Source organism: Chelonoidis abingdonii, chromosome 5 (assembly GCF_003597395.2).
Source record: "Chelonoidis abingdonii isolate Lonesome George chromosome 5, CheloAbing_2.0, whole genome shotgun sequence".
NCBI lineage: Eukaryota > Metazoa > Chordata > Testudines > Testudinidae > Chelonoidis > Chelonoidis abingdonii.
In genome coordinates, this window is record NC_133773.1 from 14,252,768 (window position 1) to 14,270,264 (window position 17,497).

General features: G+C 43.9%; 1 protein-coding gene across 1 annotated transcript in view; it reads left to right on the top strand.

Moving 5' to 3' along the window:
• Positions 1 to 7,407: 7,407 nt before the first annotated feature.
• PPEF2 (protein phosphatase with EF-hand domain 2) overlaps positions 7,408 to 17,497 on the top strand; it is a 39,356-nt gene continuing 29,266 nt past the window's right edge. The window contains exons 1-2 of the mRNA XM_075066080.1: positions 7,408 to 7,693; positions 14,982 to 15,054. Coding sequence (XP_074922181.1) covers positions 7,646 to 7,693; positions 14,982 to 15,054 — 121 coding nt within the window. The 5' untranslated portion in view covers positions 7,408 to 7,645. The remainder of the gene's footprint in view (positions 7,694 to 14,981; positions 15,055 to 17,497) is intronic.

Below are 17,497 nucleotides of genomic sequence, written 5' to 3' on the forward strand. Positions count from 1 at the left end.
GGCTGTTGACTTTAGTTGGACATGGATTTGACCGTAGAGTTAGCAGTGGTCATGTTGAGCTTTTGAGATAACAGGGTTTATTTTTTTCTGTTGCAGAATTTAAAGTGGGTGCTTTATTTCTCTGCTCTGTGCAGATCCGTGCTCTTTTCTTTCTCTCTCTTAACAGACAAAAGGGGGGAAGCTGAAGCTGTCCAAGTTCAGTATCACTTTTAAACTAAATTAATGCATTGTAGTTCTTTTGTACAAAACAATTCCATGAAGATTTCAGGTGAAGCTGACTTGCAAGATTCTGATTTTGGATTCTGGAATGAAGATGTGATGTTGCACTTCATATGCTTTATGAAAATATGCTTGTAAATGTGAATATGATGTAACTGAAATATGCTTTATGCAAAAGGTCTCATGAGGTATCATTACAAAGCTTATAATCTAATGAATGTGTTCATCCTATTTGTATGTATGTATCATTCTTGTATTTGAAGCTAAAAATATGAAGTATAACTCTGAGATCCTATTGTAATTCTGCAAAGTGTGGGGCATTAATGGTGGCTTAGAATCTTGATGGCTCCCATTGACTAGGACAATTGGTTGTGAATGGGTTTAGTTGCCTGCAAGCCTTCCTGTGTACTGTGGGCCAGCCTGTGGGTAATGAAGAATGAGGTCTCACAGGACATGTGACCATGTCACATGATACTGGAATCCATCTTAAATCTGGTACTTTTCCATTTAGAAGGAGGCGTGGGGACCCAGAGGGACAAAAGATTCCCGCCTGGTGCCAAAGCTATCAAAGTGGGTGGAATGGAACAAGGGAGGCTGTCATTCATGAGAACACCTCTGCTTTTCACTTATGATGTCTGCTGGAACTAACAAGGACTGTGCCAGGGGAAAGGATTGGGCCCAGACTAGGAAGGATTCTAGTCTGTAAAAATATCAAAGGGGTAGCTGTGTTAGTCTGGATCTGTGAACCTTTCCAACATATCATCGGTGATCTACAACCCATCCTGGACAAAGATCCCTCGCTTTCACAGACCTTGGGAAGAAGGCCAGTCGTCGCCCACAGACGACCCACCAACTGGAAGCATATTCTCACCACCAACCACACACCACACCATAGTAACTCTAACTCAGGAATGAATCCATGCAACAAACTTCGATGCCAGCTCTGTCCATACAGCTACACCAGCAACACCATCATAGGACCTAACCAGATCAGCCACAACATCACTGGTTCACTCACTTGCACATCCACCAATGTAATCTACGCCATCATGTGTCAGCAATGCCCCTCTGCTATGTACATTGGCCATACTGGACAGTCACTACGTAAAAGGATAAATGGACACAAGTCAGATATTAGGAATGGCAATATACAAAAACCTGTAGGAGAACACTCAACTCCCTGGCCACACAATAGCAGATCTTAAGGTGGCCATCCTGCAGCAAAAGAACTTCAGGACCAGACTTCAAAGAGAAACTGCTGAGCTTCAGTTCATCTGCAAATTTGACACCGTCCGCTCAGGATTAAACAAGACTGTGAATGGCTTGCCAACTACAAACCAGTTTCTCCTCCCTTAGTGTTCACACCTCAACTGCTAGAAAGGGCCTCATCCTCCTGATTGAACTAACTCGTATATGTCAGACGGATTCTTGCCTGCATATTATACCTGCCTCTGGAAATTTCCACTACATGCATCTGACAAAGTGAGTACTCACCCATGAAGCTTTTGCTCCAATACGTCTGTTAGTCTTAAGGTGCCACAGGACTCTCTTTGTCACTTTTACTCGTGAAGGAAGCTTATTGGAACATCTGGGGTGAGATTTTACTTGTAAACAGTTTCTTAATGTATTAGGCTTAGCCTTGTGTGGTTTTGCTTGGTGACTACTTTGCTTTGTCTATTACTTGGAACCACTTACGTGACGGGTTTGGGCACAGAAACTCCCTCCAGATTGTCACTAGGTGTGCTGGGATACCACTGAGAAAACACCCCCCCTGCCAGAGAAGGCTTCCCTCCACTCCCATCTTGCTGAGTTAGACACTCCAGTCAGCTACAGCACAGACCAAGAGGTTGGGCCATGCCCCCCTGCAGTTCACTGAAACTGAGATCCACTCAGCTCAGGGGCTTCTTAGTTAACAGCCTTCCCAGTATTCAGTATTCTGGGAGCCAAACCCCAAATAAATCTGTTTTACTCTGTATAAGCTTATACAGGGTAAACTGATAAATTGTCACCCTTTATAACACTGATAGAGAGAGATGCACAGCTGTTTGCTCCCCCAGGTATTAATTACTTACTCTTGCTTATTTTAACTCAAAGTGATTTTATTAAGTATAAAAGTAGATTTAAATGGTTCAAAGTAATAGACAGAAAAGTAAGTTACCATGCAAAATGAAACAAACATGCAAGTCTAAAAGCTAATACATTAAGAAACTGATTACAATGAAATCTCACCCTCAGAGATTTTCAATAAGCTTCTTTCACAGACGGGACTCCTTCTATTTGGGTCCAGCAATCACTCACGCCCCGTAGTTACTGTTGGTTGTTCCAGTTTCTTTCAGGCATCTCTTAGGGGTGGAGAGGCCATCTCTTGAGCCAGCTGAAGACAAAATGGAGAGGCTTCCAGGGCCTTTTATAGTCTCTTGTGAGCAGAACCCCTTGTTCTTCTGTGCAAAGTCACAGCAACAAGATGGAGTTGTAGCCACCTGCGTGAGTCAAATGTCCATGAATGATTCAGCTTTTACTGTTAGTTTGAAAGTTCCCTGGAAAGCTCAGATGTGGACTGGTGTCTCCCAAAATCCATTGTCAGTTAAGTATTTCTTGTTTGGGCAACTTACTGAGAGTAGTCCTTTCTCAAGAAGCTGACCAAATGCTTCACTGAGGCTACTTAGAATCAAACACATTGAGATACAAGTACAAAGCCAATATTCATAACTTCAGATACAAAAATGATACACACATACAGACAGCATAATCATAACCAGCGAACTACAACCTTTCTGCACACACCCCACTTGACGTCTTCTGTACAAGACCTGGTGGAACCATAGGACCCTGGTTGCAACAATGATCTATACGATCACAGTTCATGTCAGTAATGTCACACCCTACCACTTAAATACTACTTTTTCTACTTAATAAAATCATTTTTGTTTGTTAGTAAACCCAGATTAAGTGATTAATATCTGGGGGAGCAAACAGCTGTGCATCTCTTTCTCTATCAGTGATATAGAGGTTGGACAATTTATGAGTTTACCCTGTAAAAGCTTTATACAGAGTAAAACGGATGTATTTGGGGTTTGGATCCCATTGGGAACGGGGTATCTGGGTGCTGGAGATAAGTGACCTGCTCAGCAGTTTTTAAAGTCTGCAGCTTTGGGGGCGTGGACCAGACCTGGATCTTTGTTGCAGCAGGCTAGTGTGTCTGGCTCAACAAGGCAGGATTCTGGAGTCCCAAGGGAAAACGGGCTAAGAGGTAACTTCAGCATATCTGGTGACAGTCCCAAGGGGATCTCTGTGACCAAACCCATCACAGAAAGTTTTGCTAACTTTTTAAAAATTTCGTTGGCTTTCTAGCAGATTTTTAAAAGAGAGGGAACTGATTTTTACTCATATTTCTGGAATGCAATGTGCACTTTAAATGAATGTACTGATGAGTTTATTAATAATAAAAAGTCTCTGTTTTTGCTTGGACAGTAAGAAAATACTGAAATAAAAATATTCAGCAGACCCTCTGGCTTGTGTAGGGCTATTTCGTTATTCTTCTTTCATCAGACATTTAAGGGGCCTGTGATCCACACCCATAGCGGAAGCCTCATGGTCCTCTCTTTAGCACCAGCCCTGAGTGAAATGAGCTGAGTGCTGGAGCAATCCCTGGGTGGGTTGGGATGGGCAGTGAGAACTCTGCAAGCACTGCTACAGCAGCTGGTGAGATTGCTGCTCCTCGATGGAACTGTGTCTGGTTAGTGGATAGGCCTGTGTTCTTCCCCCATCCCTCCCCTACCTCCTCTGAGTGGAGAACGGCCATGCAGAGATGTATTCTGCAGCACACAGGGGCCTGGATCCTCAGTGCAGGCTCCCTGCATTATGCCTCCCATGGGACCCTGCAATCAGACAGGTTCTCTTGAGTTCCAGCATTTCCTTGGCCCTTAATTGGACCGCAAGGTTATAGGTGATGGAAGGGTATGTTTTCCCAGTGATACCCTAGAGCAATTTAAATTGCATTCCCTTAGCATTGCCGTAGAGTGGATGGAAATACACTCTTTGTCTTTGATCTGAATTGCTGGTTTTCTCTGAAGATTACCACTCAATCTGAGAGGTGGTTCTTTATGCTAAGGGAGTGCGCAGAGCAACTTTGGACTGTGTTGTAAGTTATAATTAATGTGCTTTCCACAAGGATAGAACAGTCAGGCTTAGCTTAGGGGATATAATGACACTGAGCCTAAGGGGGTTGTGAATGAACAGAGGCTGAATTTCCTTTGCACAGTAGAAATTTTACAGCTGTGTTCCCTTTGATCGTGCTGTGAACATGCACCCGTCATTCATTCAGTTTGTGATGCTGTAGGAAAAACACAGAGTTGGAAGGATTGATTTTAGGTTAATACCTACCCTTCTGGTTTCAGTGTTCAGGATCTGATTCCTAATAGGACACAATGTTCATTGATCTCAGTGGGAATTTAGCCCGAGGCAGGACTGTAAGATGGAACTATAGGTTTTCAAATCAAAAGTTTCCTAGGTAGGAGCTGCAGTAACACCTCTGATTGCAGTGTAGACCTACCCTCTGCCAGGGTAACCCCCAGGGCCTTGGTGAAATGGGCGGACATGGCATTCTATATTGAATACTGCACAGTAGGTGTATGCACAGCATGCTAAGATGCGAGCTCCACTGAAATGTACTCAAAATGACTGAAGATGAGACAAATGCATGTTTTTCTGGCCTCCATCTGCCCCTTTCTCTTCCCTTTGGAATCACAGAACATCCATATGGTCCTTTCAGCCATGGCTCATGTGAAAAAGTAACAGTAGGCAAGTATTTAGTGTATCTTGACTGTCTTTCTACATAGTTTAAAAAAAAAAAAAGAACTGGGGTTTTGCCTTTCTGATTTCCTGTGCAGGACACCTTTAATATAACAGGACTTCAGGGATTGTTGTCTGGGTGTGGAAGCAGAGGCTGGGCATGCAGCCCTTCCGAAGTCTAGGAGGTTGGACTGCTGGATAAATTCAGACAGCATCTTAGTACCTGTAGTGCTCTTCTGCAATCAAATTTAGATAAAATTCATTGCATAGCAAAATAATTTCCAAAGCAATTGCTCCCTTTAAAACATTGATTCACAGCGTCCCTTGCAATATTTTTGAATTGGTCATGTGAGCTTTTCCTAACGGAGCTTTATAGAAACATGTGTCCTTTATCTCATCGTGCTGTATCTAGCTAATGTCATTACGTACTTACCTACGTGCTCTGCTTTTACCTGGATAAAGGCACTGCAAGCTTTGCTTTGACCCCGTTTACTCAGGAGTGTCAGTCATTGAGATAGTGTCATAATTGATGTGATGGGAAACAGAGGGTTCCAGGAAGAATGTGGGAATAAAGGAAGCCAGACCGATTTCTTAATTCCGTATCTACGTCACTTTAATTTGTAGAGCTGGCAGCCTCTCTCTCATTCACATATCTTTGCGTAACAGCCGCACCCAAAGCTGGGGAACCAGATCTTCAGCTGGTGTAAATAGGCATAGATCTATGGACCTTTCCTAGAGGTCTTCTGAGTTACATTCGCTAAGGATCTGACGTGGAATCTTTGTAGTTTATAGATATGATCAGATTACTCATTGCGAGTAACATTTGTTGTGAATATAGCTTTTTCTTTTTTTTCTGTTTGCAAATGGATCCTGGTTTTGCAGATATTTGTCATCCATAATTACCCACTGAATAGTTTATGCAAGCAATTGTCAGTGTGGTTTGTTCCAAACAGTTTTCACAAACACCCAGCAGCAGTCTGATTATTCATGAACAACTAATAACAACTGAACTCCACTGTTTTAATTTGCCTTTAGGGTAACTGCTGTAAATGGTGTGTGCAAGTACCTTTTATATTTTTTTTAATTTCGGTTGATTTTTGTTTTTCTTTTTCCAAGTGTGGCAGGGCCCCACAAGTACCAAAGAGTTGCTGCTGCATATACAGTGTGACTTTTATAATGGTTTCTTCGGGCAGTCTTTTCATTACTTTTCCTAAACAAAGGATTGCCACAAGGAAAGATGACATAAATTCACTGGGATTCAGTACAGGGATGCTGGAACAATATATATAGTGGTGGTGCTGAGAGCCATTGAACCAAACTGTCAACCCTGTATATGATGGAGACCACTTCAAGCCAGGGTGTGTGGCAGCATCCCCAGCATCCTTAGTTCCAACACCACAATAAGGATTTTTGCATCTATGTGGAGGATGAACCCTTTAGAATTGCCGTATACAAGGATGGTGGAGGAGGCTCCTTTCCAGTTCTCCGAATCTAGATTTTAGCTAGGAATGCAAAACTGCGTCCACTGGGATTCACATTTGGTTAAAAACGGTATTATATTCCCAGCAAGCATAGTGGTCCCAGACAAGATAAATCAACTAAGGATTTTCTAGCTATTAACTGCCCTGTGCTGGCAAGGGTATCTGCTGATGGCGTCTGTATTACTTTGAAGCTTTTTGTCTGATTAATCCTAAAAGGAACCAAAGGAGGAAGAGACAAAGCCATTCTGCAGTTCCAGGAACCGGGAGCTTTCTCTTTTTTGGGTTTTAATTTGCCTATGTCCCCTGCACTTTATTTCTGCACTACAAAATCCTGACCTGAGCAATGGACCTTTCCTCCCAAAGTAGGGATTAAGTGGGAACTTTTCCCCCAGAGAAACTTTTCATGTAACAAAAGGCAGCAGGACGGTGTATAAGAGCTGGTTGCTCGGTTAAGACATGAGAGGCCGGCGGGCTACATTTCCCATCCATAATCCCTGCCAGTAATCCTAATCCATTTCAGATCTCTTGCCTTTTGTGTCACATGGGGAGGCTTTGAAAGCTTCTCAAAACAACTGTGCAGTAAATAAATCATAAGGTCTGTGCTCTCTTTGCGGACCAGCACATGTGCTTCATGCTGGACGTGCAAAAGGAAATGGGAATTTTCACAGAGTGGCTAAGGGGAAGATATGCTTGGAGTAGCTCGTTGATCATTTTAAAGCCTCAGATGGGACTGTACAACTAAATCATCTCGGAGACTTTTGATCATGTTGGGCGTCAAAGGCTGTTTATATTCATATGTGTAAACACGCACAAACAACAAACCATGTTAAAAAAACAAAAAAACAGAGAGCTTTGAAGTGTTTATCCAAATAAATTCTTCTTTAAACTAGAGATTGGGGACAAGGTAAGTTTTCTATTTCTTCTTTCTTCGTAGCAGTGTCTTGTGTGATAGAGTTATTAAATAACTCTTGTGGGGGGAAGGGGACCTTGATAAAGTTCTTTCGCTATCAGCTGTGTGACACACAGTGTTTTCTAAGTGCAGTTCTCTTTGCCAACACCCCAGCTGCTACTCATGTGCGGATGACTGTGTTTATAAAACATAACAACCCTTATCAGCCTATGTCTGGATCCAATTCTACTGCAAACAGTGGAACATGTGTGTTTGCTATCAGGAGGTAAAGTCAAGCTGTTGGGTCTTTAGTGTAAGTTACCTTTAATTTTTTCTTGTTGTTGGACTTTTAATCTTTTTTTATTTTTTTTCTTGCAAAATCCTAATTTGTAGTTACTGGTGGTTTGTAGATGACATGGTAATATCTTCCTTTTTACAGCAGGCTTGGCCATGTTCCATAGATGGTCCCACTACTTAGTAATACAGTAGAATCCTGATTATTCCAACTCCCCCTTATCCTATCCAGGGGTGCTGGAGCAATTTGTATAGTGGGGATACTGAGAGCCAATGAAGCAAACCGTAAACCCTGTATGTAATGGAAACCACTTCAAGCCACCGCATGTGGCAGCGCCCCTAGTTTCAGCATCTATGACCCTATCTAATGAAGTGCCAGTATATGTCTATTCTGTTGAGTCCCTGTCTGTTGAATTCTGATTATCTGAGCTCTCAATTATCCATGCATATCTGGAGTTACCGAAGCAATTTGGATTCTCTTGTGTAAGCCGCACATAACATACGTCCTAGGTAGAATCTTTCTCAGCTGTGTTTCTATTTTATAACAATGCATTTTCCTGCACCTAAACAACATAGCATTGTCGTGTGATGTCTTAGATTCCTATGGCTATGGTGGCAAATTCTGTGCTGATTTACATCCTGGACAATCTCAGGGAAGTTCGTGTAGCTGCTCAGTGCAAAACTGAGTCCCATAAAGTTTTTATCAAGCATATTAATTCTTGGATTGCTCAGGAAACTTTTAGCTCTGACTTGCAAGTTATTTTTTTTTCTAAGACGTGCTCTGACTCACACCTTGTTTTTTCTTCTTCATTTGCTTTTTTAATATATGTATTCTGGGTGTTTAGAAAACTCAGTGATGAGAATCGTCACATCAAAACAAAGATCTGTTGTAGACTCAGTTTGATTCCTGACCCAACAGCAGAGTATATATGTTGTGTTGGTAGGAGGCATGGACTCTTGCAAGTCTTGTCTATATTTAAGCGCAAGGGTTACAAGACTGCTGAGCAGGGAAATGGCACTGTGCATATGTTTTTGTTTTTTTACGAAGACATAACTTGTGCTGGTTTGCTGACTGGCTCAATCTGACAGGCAACGCAGTTGTCATTCTTTAGTGCTTTTGTTCTTTCTTTGTCTTGTGTTTTTTCCTATGTTGTTCTCTGGTTTGAAGAGTAGGTGAGTGTTCTTGGTCATTGTTCAGCTTTTTATCACTGTTGCTTTGCTTTTTAATACCTGCTTATTAGGATGATCTCCATGCACTGAGACTGTAAACTCATTGGGGCAGGGACTGTCTCTTCTGTGTTTGTGCAACACAATGAGGTCCTTGCACAGGACTGGGGAGGCTAGGACTTGGGTAATACAAATAACAACAACACAACATCACAACTAGGCGGAGAAACGAGATCCCATGTTGCAATGTTTTTGACTGCGCTATAGTTTTCCAGAAGTAAAGTCTTGTCCTTGAGGTCACGTGAGACAAGACAGCGGAGGAGAACCAGGAGGGACGATCTGGCCCTGGCAGTAAAATTGAGTCGATGTCTAGGATTAGATGGGAGGATGTTTTTCAGGGCGGCATTCTGGGATTAAAGCTGACTCTCAACTGGAGGACGTTCTGTGGTGCATCCCGGGTTGGGGCTGGTGTTACATTTGTGGTGATTCTTTCCTATGGCACCCAGCAGTGCCTCCTACCTCCAAACATCTCTAAATCACCTGGCAGTGCCCCCTCCCTTCAATCACAGGTCCATGGCCCCTGCCTGCAGAAAGAGTGGGAGGGTCATTGGGAGGAGGCATGTAAAAGGGATTGGGGGGCGGAGGGGAAGTCCCTGTTTGACCCACCTCCTCCCCCACTCACCTGGTTCATTGGGGGAGTCCCCTCCACCCAGAGCTCTGTTGACTGACAACACTGTGGACCAGTCACGGCCCTCCTGTGAGGGTGAGGCTCTGCTCAGAGCACCCCACTTCACGTACAACTGTGCAGCTCAGTCAGGGCTCCCCAGGATAGCAGGAGGGTACCACTGCATCCCCCCCCCCACCCCATGGTGCCCCCACAGTCAGCACAGGGCAGGGAGAGTCAGAAAATTGTACATTTTAGACTGGAATGTCCAGGGGTCCCTGTTTGGTGGCTGCTGCCCCTGCTGGCTGGAGTCTAGGGCTGGCTCCTCTCCACAGTTTTTCCCCAAGGCCACGTGGTGGTGGGGATTTAATGCTGGGTTTACAGCTGCTGTTTGTACAGCTCTCACTTCAGTGCTTTCGCACCATTCATGGCACCAGAACGGAACTGGATTTTCCTGTGTAGGTGAGAATAAGCTGTGCACGTGCCCTCTTATTGCAACGCCTTGTAGGCATCGTTACTTTGGCCTGGTCTACACTACGAGTTTATCTTGAATTTAGCAGCGTTAAATCGAATTAACCCTGCACCCGTCCATACAACGAAGCCCTTTACTTCGATATAAACGGCTCTTAAAATTGGTTTCTGTACTCCTCCCCGATGATGGGAGTTGTGTTGAAATCGGCATTGCCATTTCGAATAAGGGTTAGTGTGGCCACAATTTGACAGTATTGGCCTCTGGGAGCTATCCCACAGTGCACCATTGTGACCGCTCTGGGTAGCAATCTGAACTCGGATTCACTGGCCTGGTAGACAGGAAAAGCCCTGCGAACTTTTGAATTTTATTTCCTGTTTGCCCAGCGTGGAGCGCTGATCAGCACAGGTGACCATGAAGTCCCAGAATCAAAAAAAAGCTCCAGCACGGACCGTACGGGAGATACTGAATCTGATCTCTGCATGGGGAGATGAATCTGTTCTATCAGAACTCCGTTCCAATAGATGAAATGCCAAAACATTTGGAAAAATCTCCAAGGCCATGATGGACAGAGGCCACAACAGGGGCTTAACACAGTGCTGCGTGAAACTTAAGGAGCTGAGACAAGCGTACCAGAAAGCCAAAGAATCAAATGGACGCTCATGGAGGGAGGGGCGACTGATGACTGTAGCTATCCCACAATTCCCTCACTCTCCAAAAATGATTTGAATTCTGGGCTGAGCTCCCAAAGCCTGAAGAGTCAAAAACATTGTCGCGGGTGATTCAGGGTATATGTCATCAGCCCCTTACACACACACACTCCCTGTGAAAGCAAAGGGAAAAAAATAGTTTTCTCTCCTTTTTTCAATGTCACCATATGTCTACTGGATGCTGCTGGCAGACGCGGTGCTGCAGTGCTACACAGCAGCATCCCCTTGCCTTCCTTTGCAGATGGCAGATGGTACAGTAGGACTGATAGCCGTCATTATCGTCTCGTGGGTGCTCCTGGCTGGCCTCAGTGAGGTTGGCAGGGGGCACCTGGGCAAAAATGGGAATGACTTCAGGTCATTCTCTTCTTTAAGTTTTGTCTAATGGAGATTCAGTCCTGCCTGGAATATCATGCCAGCTGGAGGCTTCTGCCTCAGGCTGCTCTCCCAGTCAGCAGCACCACGCGGTCGCGCCTACCCCAGCCTACTCCTTGCTACCAGGGCTCACAATCAGATACTTAGACTTCTACATTTTGCTGCAAATAAAAAAATTAAGCTGCCATTTAGAACTGTCCCCCAGCATACATATCCTGGGACATTTTGTATTTTACCAGTGTCAACCAAAGGCCCACACACAAATGGAGATTCAGTCCTGCCTGTGCTTCTATCCTAGTGCTTGTCACAGATTCCCATTTCCAGCTATAGGCTGAGCAAGTGCAGAATGGTGGTTCACTCTGCTTCGCTGTAAGCCAGCCGCCCTTCGCTCCCCCCTTTGATCTCTGCTTGCAATAAAGTCAGTGTTGTTTCTTATTCCTGCATTCTTTATTACCTCATCACACAAATGGGGGGATAACTGCCACAGTAGCCCAGAAGGGGTGGCGAAGAAGGGAAGCAACAGGTGGTGGTGTTGCAGGGGCACCCCCTAGAATGGCATGCAGCTCATCATTTCTGCGAGATGTCTGGGGTTCTGACCCAGAGCAGCCGTTTGCCTCTCTGGTTCTTTAGTAGGCTTGCCTGATATTCTAGGCAGGACTGACTCTCCATTAGACAAAACTTAAAGAAGAGAATGACCTGGGGAGTCATTCCCATTTTTGTCCAGCAGCCCCTGACTGACCTCACCGAGGCCGGCCAGGAAGCACCCATGACAGCAGCAGACGATACAGTATGACTGGTAACCATCTTTGCTAACTTGCAGAAGGCAAGGGGATGCTGCTGTGTAGCGCTGCAGTACCGTGTCTGTCAGCACCATCCAGTAGACATACGGTGACAATGAAAAAAGGCTGAACAGGCTCCATGGTTGCTGTGCTATGGCGTCTGCCTGGGCAATCCTGGGAAAAGGGTGCGAAATGATTGTCTGCCATTGCTTTAACAGAGGGAGGATTGACTGACGACACTTACCCAGAACCACCTGCGACAAATTTTTGGCCCCATCAGGCATTGGGATCTCAACCCAGAATTCCAATGGGCGGGGGAGACTGCGGGAACTATGGGATAGCTACGGGATAGCTACCCACAGTGCAACGCTCCGGAAATCGAGGCTAGCCTCGGTACATGGACGCACACCACCGAATTAATGTGCTTAGTGTGGCTGCATGCACTCAACTTTATACAATCTGTTTCCAAAAATAGATTTCTGTAAAACTGGAATAATCCTGTAGTGTAGACCTACCCTTAGTGTTTGTGAATGCACGTGGCCAGTTTCGGGAGGCAGGTGCAGAGGGCATGGAGAGGGAAAGATGGTGGGCCCCCTTCCTCTAGAGCAAAGAGAGCCCCTGGTGCGCTGGGCCGGTTTGTGTACCTGCCGTGTCCACAGGTTCAGCCAATGGTAGCTGCTGTTCAGCCAATGGGAGCTGCTGAAGGAAGGGGAGTGTAGGACACATACAAAGGCTTTGCTTGCCGACATGGTGTGCTTGGGACTCACTTCGCATCGTTCTCAGGCTATGACATCCCCAAACTCCCAAAGAAAAGTCTCATGTATAATTTCATACAGTTGTCATCCCATATTTAGAAATGACTAAGTGGTGGCCAGTAAGCCCCTCAGCCTGCGCTGCTTCCAACAGCTCCCATTGGCCTGGAGTGGCGAACCACGGCCACTGGCTGCCGCGATCGGCCGACCCTGCGGATGCGGCAGGTACAGAAACAGACCCGGCCCATCAGGGGCTTTCCCTGCACAAGCAGCGGAACAAGTTTGGGAACCACTGCTCTAGAGCTAGGAGGAAAAGCACCCCACTCCCCACACAATCAGATGATTTCTGTGCTCTTCAAAACTAGTTGAGTTCTGGTCTGCCACTCCCACTATGAATCTCTCCCTTCTTTACCCCTCAGTCAGGTCCTTCCCTGCCACCCCCTGTGTCTCCTTCCTGGCCATCTTTCTGTCACCCAAGAACCCTGTTGACAATAAACCCCATAGTTTTCACATTGCGCTGTCTGTGACCAATGCTTCACCATCAGTTGAATGTGGGTGGCTGAGATGTTGGCAGAAATATTGCGGACAGACATGGTCCACGCTCCTTTCATGGCAGCTTCCTAAAACGTAGGCTCCTGTCCCACAAGCTTTTGTACTAAACTTGCTGCCTTCTATTGCAAACCAAAGCAATGCATCTTCCATCCCCTCCAGTCTCAGAAGAAATGGACAGGAATACCTTAGCTGTGTTAGCCTTCGGGACTCCTCTGCTCATTCTAGTTTCTTCCATACCTGGAAGGAGTATGAGCTCATAGGCTGTGTGTGGTCTCCAAAATGAATGACAGGTTGAATGATGAAAAAGGAATCCCACTGGCTTGGTTTTTTGATTGTTCCCCAGAGTGAGAGATTTCAAAATGTGGCTGATTCCTAAAATGTGCGCTGGCTGGGTGCTGTCTGGGGACCCTTGGCAATGGTGAGAATTAAAGAGAGTGGCTGGGATCCAAGCAATTCATTGATGGTGTAATACCCCCAGGAGTAAAACCAGAAGGTGAAGAAAAGCGGTATTTATTTAACAAAGCTGATTATTTTCTTATGACAGCTTGTTGTTTATTTTAGACCTGCCACTACTCCAGCTGTGATATAGCAAATAGATTTAAATGCCATCCCTGTCCTTTAATTCCTCATAATTAGGGATATATCTTAGGGAGAGGGCATGCTTATGTGTGTGTGCAAACACGGACACCCAATGGAATGAATGATGTAGTGCAGTCCCAGAATTATTTATTTTAATATGTCAGATGTTTCTGACCTGGGACAGGTCCTGATGAAGGGAGGGGAGTGTAAGACACATACAAAGGCTTTGCTTGCTGACATGGTGTGCTTGGGGCTTGCCTCGCATCATTCTCAGGCTATGACATCCCAAACTCCCAAAGAAAAGTCCCATGTATAATTTCATACAGTTGTCATCTCATATTTAGAAATTACTAAACTTGTTCAGTGCAAGGAGAATGCCCTGTTCTGACTAACTGTATTGTAGTTAACCTTTCGGTGGACTACCTGATTCGTCCACTCCACGCCACCCCATGCATACACAGGAAATGCCTGCCTCCAGCCACCTTCTTAACTCATCTTTCCTGCTTCCAGGCTCGTCTCGGACATCTTGTCATTTATCTGCACCTCTGCAACCTCTGATTAGTGTGACCCTGCCATTTGGGTTGAATTTCTGAATGGACACTTGTAATATGCATTGTTTCCAGGTGAAAATGATCTAACTGCATAGCGTGTTTGTGATCCGGACTGGCCTGAGACAAACCTATTTGGTCTGAATTTTAGGCAAATCATAAAATACGATCTAGAGTGCATAGATATTTGTCTAACAACCTTTCACTTTTTATAAATCAAACCAAGGTTCAGACCAGTTAGTCTTGTGGGTTACCTACTCTTTAAACATGGGAGCCTAAAATTAGCCATTTACATCAATATGTTGATACCTAAATACTGTACCTGTTTTAGGCACATAATACAGACTTGGCATGTAGGTACCTAACATTCTAAGACATCTCTGTTTAATTGAAAAACAAAATACCTGCAAAATTTCCTTCCCTATTTCTGACCTAAAACTTAGAACAATCAAACTGGAGACCATGCCGAAAGAATACATCCCAGGTTGTGTGCAGATGCACAGTATGTTGGGAAAATTAAATGTCAGGGTTATACTTGAATCAAGAAAGACCACCTGTAAAGCTGTGGCTTCTGAACCTTACTGAGTATTAATATATTCAGGATTGTCTCCCAGCAGCTTGGGACACAGGACACTCATCCGGATTCTGATTGAATGCTCTTTCTAGTGCTGCTTACTTGATTTTGATGATAGTGTGTTTATTTGCAACCCCATAGAAACATCGTTTGGAGATCATGGGATGTGGTAGTTCCACAAATGCCTACTACTTCCTGCGGAAATCGGAAAAAGGTGAGAGCGTCTCATAAAATATTTCAGTCTTTCCTGGTGGATTATAAAGGTCCTGCTAGAAAGTCACAAATATTCTGCATAGAGATGCATCAGCTGTATTTCCTGATGACATTGGGTGGCCCAGTTGTATAGTTTAGTGTCCCATAAAAACAGACATTCAGTTCCCAGAGAAGATAATGGTAAATAGCTTTTAGCTGAAGCTGAGATTAAAGGCAGAGGCAAAGCTGTAAAGCAAAGCAAATCTGTTGCAGTTGTTGCCCATGTTAATTTGTCATTTACTGGTAAACGTGGATGTATTGTGCTCCCACGCTCTGATAGTGAGAGCTGTGCTGGCATGAACACGACTTTCTACGGACTTTGAAACTGAAACCAAAACAAGGGCTGTTTTGTGCTGTGGGTTTGCCAAATCAACTGGGATGATGGAGAATTAAGCGCTTTGGCTCTTTTAGAGGTTAGATTTTGTGGTTAAGCAGGATGACAGTGTCTATTTTAAATTGTGTTAATACAATGATCTTCTTGTCTTGTCACTTGTGATTGGGCTTGACAGAGTTCGATTTTTAGTTTTTCTAATTAAAATTGATCACGGCAATGTTTATTTTTGAGATTTTTATTTTTCTCTATTTCAGTTTTCACAGATATAGTTTCATGATGCCAGCTGTATGATGGCAATAATGTGTATTCGTAGCTTTAATATAGTGTAAACTGATTTTTTGTTTGTTTTGGAAATAAATGAAATAAAAAATCAGTTTCTCAACAGAATGCACCAGTTATCTAAGGCTACATAACAGTACTGGAATCATTTTGAAAAAAATCAGGGTTTTGATTTTTACTTGTAAAGATTTTTTTTTTTTTAAGTGAAACCATGCAGCAAAACCACATACAAATTATTGCAATGTTTTAGTGGCACCAAATCTGCATTTATCGCCCAAAAAAGTTTCGGTCAAAAAACCTTGCCCAGCTGTAAATACAATAAGGCATCTAGATATCGATAACCATGGTATCTTAAGTTCAGTGAAGTCCGTATACATTGTTATCCATGTTCTGTATGTTCCTATGTGTTCCTCCACATTCCCAAGTAATCTTGGTAAACGCAGCCAGTATCTTACATAAGTATTTTTTGTGCAGTGGTGTTGTATCCATGTCAGTCCCAGGGTATGAGAGAAACAAGGTGGTTGAGGTAATATCTTTTATTGGAGCAACTTCTGTTGGTGAGAGAGCCATGCTTTAAAGCTTACACAGATCCTTCAGGGCCATGTAAGCGTGAAAGCTTGGCGCTCTCACCAATAAAAGATATTGCCTCACCCACCTTGTCTGTCTAATAAGTATTTGGTAAACATTAGGGTTAAAGAGCTCCATGTCACACAGGTGCTCCTGGTAGCACGAACACAATAGATGCTTTTGTATGTTCCATATGTAGAGATACTTCTAACAGAGCATTTTTACATCTTAAACCTTTAACCAAGGCCCTGTCCACTATGCAGCCATGGTATTTGTTGCTGAGTCTATCACATACCCTAGAATCATGCTTCAGAATCTTTGTTTTAACTGTAATTGTTTCCAGCCCTTATGGTTGTGACTACCACTTGGAAAGGATAGTTGAGTACCTGTACCTGTTCAGTACTGTCTTCCTGAGTCCATAGACAACCTGAAATACTACCTCTGAGTGGCAACAATGGCTTCGTTCATTTCAAATGCCTGTTAACTCTGAAACCTGCAGATGACACTTTAAATAGAAACATTACTAATTCCATTGCTGATCATTTTACCAGAAACATCCAGTTAATGTTTATTACACAATCCCAAACTGCATCCCCAGCTGCCAAAAGACTGATGTGCCCTGTATCCGGCTGTCAAGATAATTAGCTTCTGCCTTCCCATGCAGCTGCGCTTGTCAGTTAAAAATGAGATCTGTTGCATACTGAAAACTAGAACATAAAATGGAATTTAATTTAAAATAAATAAAACCAAGGAGACTGGTCTGAGTGTAATATTCATTTTCAGAGTTCATTCATTTAAAACCTGTCTGTTATTTAATGAGACTGTAACAGAATTTGTCTGCTACATCAGAGTACTACAGAACCAAAGGTGTTGCCATGGGGTTCAGGCCCAGCTTGCTGCAGCATATACAGGGGCTTGTCTCTAAGAAACTGAACATAATCTTCAGCTTTTCTTCAGACGAGGAATCTGAGTTTTAAGCTATGCAAGTACAGCTAAATATTGGATTTGTTGTTTGGTCCAAATTGTCCCCTGTGTCCACAAAATCCATGTGGATTCCCTGCCTCTGCAGCTGCATTACTGGTTTTTCCTGGACCTTTCAGATGCACTGCTGCAGAGCTGCAGATTAGAGCCAGAGCCAGATGGACACACATCATCTTCCACCAGCCCCATGGCCATTCCGTGGGCAGTAACCCTGCATTCTGTGGAATCACCTGGGAATGTTTCT